The sequence below is a fragment of the Empidonax traillii genome, unplaced genomic scaffold, assembly GCF_003031625.1.
Source record: "Empidonax traillii isolate 1590-97213 ecotype Southwest subspecies unplaced genomic scaffold, ASM303162v1 scaffold168:size1726349, whole genome shotgun sequence".
Classification (NCBI taxonomy): Eukaryota; Metazoa; Chordata; class Aves; order Passeriformes; family Tyrannidae; genus Empidonax; species Empidonax traillii.
In genome coordinates, this window is record NW_020955361.1 from 863,535 (window position 1) to 869,758 (window position 6,224).

Below are 6,224 nucleotides of genomic sequence, written 5' to 3' on the forward strand. Positions count from 1 at the left end.
CCTAAGAAAAGCACTTAGTGAACACAATGCAGCAGAAAGGTTGATGTGGGTGGGAGGAGAGTATGCACCATGAATTTAGGAAGTTTATAAGTACACTAAAGGTCATTGTTTAAAAGAAGTGATGGATTTTTTAGATCAGAGGGTGTTCCAAATTCTTCCAGCCAAAATTCAGACTTAATCCTGATAGATTTCCTGCTTCAAGCTAAATAAAGCCTTAGAACAACTTCAAGAGCAGCAGGTGAAAGCCAGGGGTTGGACTATTAGAAGATCTTTCTGTAGATGTGTTAAGCACTAAACTGTTGTCACCTACTTGAACTTGTTAAATTCTGTACAAAGTACCCGAGAACCACGCGGGGGAGCCAGTGCTTAACCAACCTGCCTTCCTGCATCTACAGCGGGAACCACCAGTTTAGATGGAGCAGGAAAATGTCACACACAAGAATACTCCACCCTCCTGCGAGCATTGCTGAGCTGAGCAAGACGAGAACACAAATCCCCCAGAGATCTTCAGCTCAGCTTTCATCAGCTATTGCACAGTAAGCTCAAAAGGAGATTTTACAAAGAACTACTCCAGTTGTGCATCATAAATAGTAAAGGAAACAAACTTGAGCACCTTTTAGCATGGTATTGCCCAAATTCAGATTCCAGAGCCTCAACTTTGGAAATTTTAGTGCTTGATGGAAAATCCAAAACAAAGCCTGGTTTAAAAAAATTTATTTTACAAAAAATAGTAACTAGTATTTACAAGCATTTTAAATACCAGCTCTAAACCTCAACTCATAACAATGGATTAAGACTTTTTAAAATGCCAAAGTCTTAAGAACTTCAAGTGTGACATGTCCAAAAGGGATTTTTTTTTTTTTTAAGAAATGTCATTACAGAGCTGTTGAAAAAAAAGGTACTGCAGAATAGCTCATTTTTTTCAAAGTCAGAATCCCAAGTTCTTTCATCCTCTAACTGCTTTTTAGGTGTGTATAATGAAAAGAACCAGTTGTTTTATCTGTTAAGCAAACTGTAAAATAAGGGGCTGGAGAAGCAGGGGAGAGAAGAGGAGCAAATACTTATCCATCTGCTGTACTAGTTGTGTTGCAAGGAGAAGAAGAAAATTTGTAGGGTAAGTTGAAGAAAACTGAAGTCAGAGTATTGGTCCAATCCCCTGTCAAAGGTCAAACTTTTGGGCCTCTGAATCTGTTTCCAGAACAGCTCCTTAATACCCGTAAGAACAAAGCTGAGGCTCAGTGTGGTTCAAACCTGTAACATACAGAGTTAGAAACTGAGGAGTGCTGATCAAATCAGCTCCATTCATATCCATTCCCACGGTTGTTAAAGCAAATCTCTTGAGTATTTTTAGCTGCAAGGATCATTTTTAATGTCATCCACTCCCAAACCTCTGCAGTGATCAAAGGGAGCAATTTTCACAGACTACACGAAGATAAAATTAGCAAAACATGAGGTGAAGCTGTCACCCTCACACCATGCAGAAGTTTTAAAATAAGCTTTATAAAGCATAAATTGCAAATTTGTGTGCATGTCTGTGTCCATTGTCACTGGATTTCCAGACCTTTAGCTCTACCGAATATTCTACCATTAAATCTTCCTTGCAGATTCTGTACAGTATAAAGAGGAAAAAAAAAAAACAAAACAGAGGTATACACAGTAGATTCTGTCCTTTGCCCTTGGTATTAAAAATATGGCAAACCACAAATGCTGGTATTAGGAATTCAGTCAGCTCTTCTGGGTTTCAAATGAAGATGCAGCTCTTCAGCAACACTGCAGGCCTTGTGCAGCCTGTGGACTGGAGATGCCTTTTGTTTGAGACACTATTAGGGAAAATGGTTGAGGACAGCAGCTGCCAATGTGGTAAACATGTTCTGCTGAGGGGCACCGCTCATCACGGCTGCATGTTGTTGATAATGGCCAAAATGCTCATTTTCTCTTGGGCTGAGTCCACATCTTCATTTTGTTTCTGAGCCACCCCCGTGCCAAGGCCGTACAGTCGCCCACAATACTTTGCATCGTCAATTGTATCCTCAAAAAACAACTGCAGATTAAAAAAAAACAAAACAAAACAACAAAAAACCACAAAATAAAAAAACAGGGAAGAGAAACAGATTGTGCCTCTAAATCAGAAAGCATCCAATGCTAATTAAACAGCTCATTTGAAATCGGCCACCTCTAAGATGCAGTGTGCAAATTAAAATAAGCACATTAAAGAGGAGTAAACAGAACAAGTCTGTGCCAATATCAACAACTCCCATTACTGACAGTTGGAAGTGTGATGGCTCAGAAAGATCCAAAACAAAACAAACAACACACTGTACATGTTGACATTTATGGACAGAAACAGGACAAAGGAGGACACTGCAGTACCTCTTTCATTCTGAAGAACGCCATTCCTGTGAGAAGAGAGTCTGATCCTGCCTGGTGTTGTCGTCCAATTCGCTGCAAATCCAGCTGATCTGCCACTTCCTGAAGGCCACCCTGCAAAGAGAACAGAACAGGTTTTATTTTAGAAGATCTATCTCTTGCCAAAATTGCCACACTTCTCCAAAACATGAGGACAAACACTGAATATGATGAATTGATGCAGATTCCAGCAGTACACACACCAGCTGTGAGTGAAACACTGGCAAATACTGTTCAAGAGTGCATAAATAACTCTCCTCAAATTTAGGTGCCTTCCTTTCCTGCTGCAGATACTTGAGATGACTGTGGGTACATTCATAGGTTACACATGCTGGACCTTTCCCTCCCTTTACTCAAACAAGGCTGTGATTCAGTAGATAAATTACTTTCAACCCTCTGAGTGTCTACTAATTGATCAACTAATGAAGTCATGGAGTGGTTCATGTAAAAGAAATACCCCTGCATAGGAAAGATAACTATGCTGAATTATAATTAGCCTCTGATACACAAACCGGAAGGGAATTCCCCATTACAGGAATGTCCCCTTTATAATAACCATACTCATAAGTCTCATATGGGGGGGCAGTATCCATTAGATACAAACCGTGTCACAGGTGCTTCTGTGTCACCGCTGGCTTTTACACAAGTTCCAGTTTTAAGACAATATAAGCAGCAGTTCTGTCACTCAGCTTCCTGTACTTTTACAGTGTTGATGCCCACCACTTGCTGGCTGGGGAGACACAACTTACCTTGAGGTTTTTGCAGCTTTTCATTAAGTACTTCACATCATAGATAGATGGGAAGAAAAGGTTCAAGATATGGAAAAATTCATGTTCCTCTTCTGGTAACCTGGAATCTGTCAACAACTTCACCATGTAGCCAAAATCATAACCACTGAAAAAAAACCCATACAGAAACCAGATAAGCAGGCAGCACCTGTAACTCAGTCAGTACCAGTATCTCTCATTTTTCAACAGAATTTCACTCACTCTACCTTTCAAGCCTTAACATTTTCTGACATTCATAAAAGTTCTCTGGATCAGAGCCAGAACTCATCCTGACTTTCCTGTCAGTGTAGAACTTTGGAATCTTCCTCAAGTGACTCCACTAACCTCTTGTGAAACAGCTAAGCCATTGGGAAGAATATACATTTCTTCCCAACACTGTGTATTTGTGTAGCTATGGACAATACAGACAAGCAGGAAACCCTGCAAGTATCTGTTGAGAGAGGAGGAGGTGGTGGCAGGTCCTTTCACTTGTGATGGCATCAGAGACCAGAGGCTTTGCAATCAGGTTGGTTGAAATGCTACAGGAAACACATCTTAACCACACAGGTTTCTTGTTCTATATAAACACAAGATGGAAGTTCAGAGCACCACCACCATTATGGTAAGGAAAAAGAAACAAAATCCTTACTTTACAATGCATTTACTAAAGTGTAGAAATCACATTTTAAATCGTTCCTAACTTCTTCCATTGAGGGAAACCGTAACAGCAAGAGGATTTACAAGCAACACATACACAAAATTCAGACCATGAAGAGTCAAGTGTCCTTACTTCTCAAACTGGGCCTTCGTAGCTTATTTTAAGAACTGCAGGACTGCTAATTTTCCTCCTTAAGATCTGGGTCAGTCTCCATGGAAAAAAGCAGAGAATCGAGAAGAGATTTGACAGGATCAGCGACCATCTCAGACCCACCTGTGGAAGGAGAGCCATTTCACACTGTCACTGAGGACAACCCCAGATGTCATCAGCAACTCAGCAAAATGCAGGGTATCAATCCCTTCTTCTTCGTGCTTCTGGAACTGCAGCCCAGAGCTAGCAAGGAGGTCTATGGAATCCTGAGAGTACATGTCCTCCCTGGAGACAAAAAAGCAGGTTTGAACTTAAGGTGCTGCCAAGATAAGCTCATTTTAGAAAAACTGTCTGCACATTGTATTTCAAGACTGACCAGTAAGAGACCTCTGAGTTCCACATTTAGAAAATTCAAACTGACTCAGTTTTAATATCACTACCACAGCTTCCTACCTCTGTAACAACCTGTTCTGCAATCATAACTAGTTAATAATTCTGTTGCTAGTGCAAATTCCAAAGATTCCAACTCCACAGATCCAAAACAGAGTTATGAAAAATGCCACTTCTGCAAGGCAAAGGGAAGCACAACAGATCATCCAGAGAAAAGGGGAGTTCTCCCAAAGAGGAAGATGTGCAGCTCTAAAGCACTGAGCGTCATTCCTGTCCACATTTTTCCTTTTCACTTCACAGCATGTACCACCTTATCATCACCTCCACTTCCATCTCTGGGAGTAAACAAAATTGCATCATCCTTGACTCAGGAAGGAGGACAGGGATGAGTGATGACGTGCTGTAGAGAGCTGAGCAGGAACCTGACTTCTTTACTGGTTTGCTTCATTTGAGGGGGAGGAAAGGACACGTCAACACATAGATCAAAGCTCCTATCAATATGATTACTCAGTCAAATGAAGTGATCACACTGTCAAAACCCCTTCACTCTGATTTCAATACTTCTAAGAGGTTCACAGGTTTGTGGAGTAAACAGCACAACTTCTGGGTTCGAGAACTGTATGCCCTGCACAAAGTAACTAATGCTTTCCAATGACAGCTTCATAAAAATACTGATTGATTTCCTATAAATCTGTGGTTTTGCCACATAAACCTTTCTTTATTTCCAGACAGCTCTAGTGGTAATTATGCTGAGTTTGTCTTTATAATTACAGGGGAAGGGATAATGAAACTTGTTTCAGCTGCAACCCAGGATATTGCAGGATGGAGGAGACAAGAACTGCCACGCTTCATTTAACAATATTCATTCTCCTGAAGAAGTGTGATGATTACACCAACATGTTTTTGGATTCCAGTTTATATTTTACCATGGATCTGTAAGGAGGTCTTTTCCTTTACGATGGAAACAGCACATCCATTTATTTCTAGCAGAAAGACGTTGGTTTTATATAGAGAGATATAAAATACATGAAGTTTCAGACTATAACGTTGTTCCAGAATAAAAGACACGTAAAATTATTATGAGAAAGGGTAATTAAGGATTTTAGCGTGGCTTTGACTTCCAGAAACATTGTTAACTCCTGGCACTCCAAAATAGGCTCCCCCATAATCTGCATTAGAATCTGAGTTCCTAGTGCTGGGAACCAGCCAGTGATGATGAGCACAGGGACACCAGAATTTGCCAAAGGAAAACATCTCCATAGCAGAAGAGAACAGGAAATTATTCCCCGGCTCGAAAGACTCACGTGAGGTTGAATTTGAAGTTAAACTGCCAGGTGTTGATGCCAGAAGGATATTCCCCCTTCTCATTTGTGAAAGTGAGGCCCAGCTGGATAATTTTCAGCAGGTCGACGTTACACCGCAGGAGCTGGTACTGGTAGTCTATGGAACTGCGGAATTCCCCGATCGGCCTCACAACAACTCCAGGAAACTCTGTGTCCTAGGACAGAAGGGGAAATTTTGTTTCATCATGTTCTCTGTCATAGAAGTCACTATTATCCCTCTATTAAAAGTTTATCTGAGTCCACACTTGCAGGTCTCAGCACTGTATTCTGTGAGTTGTTCTGTAAAAATCAGCTTTTTTCCCCTTCCTTTTCCATGTTCATACAGCTTTTAAACTGCTACAAGTCAGACACCAAAAAACCTCGCACAATTAATAAACTATTTCATTCATTAATTTACCACACATATCCCTTCTTACAGTTTTGTTTTATTCCAAATTAAAAATGTTGCAAAGCCCTCCAACATGCATTACTGTACAACCTAGACATCTCTCTCTTGCAGCGGACTCCCTC

The 6,224-nt window shown here is 40.7% G+C and overlaps 1 protein-coding gene across 2 annotated transcripts in view; it reads right to left on the reverse strand.

Annotated features, from left to right (window-relative positions):
- Positions 1-697: 697 nt before the first annotated feature.
- The window catches only part of CNOT8 (CCR4-NOT transcription complex subunit 8), a 10,949-nt gene continuing 5,422 nt past the window's right edge, over positions 698-6,224 (reverse strand). For both annotated transcript variants that reach the window (XM_027885614.1, XM_027885613.1), the window contains exons 2-6: positions 5,676-5,869; positions 4,105-4,266; positions 3,156-3,300; positions 2,371-2,481; positions 698-2,041 (exon numbers count right to left, since the gene is read on the reverse strand). In XM_027885614.1, the coding sequence (XP_027741415.1) occupies positions 1,892-2,041; positions 2,371-2,481; positions 3,156-3,300; positions 4,105-4,266; positions 5,676-5,869 (762 nt within the window). In that variant the 3' untranslated portion in view covers positions 698-1,891. The remainder of the gene's footprint in view (positions 2,042-2,370; positions 2,482-3,155; positions 3,301-4,104; positions 4,267-5,675; positions 5,870-6,224) is intronic.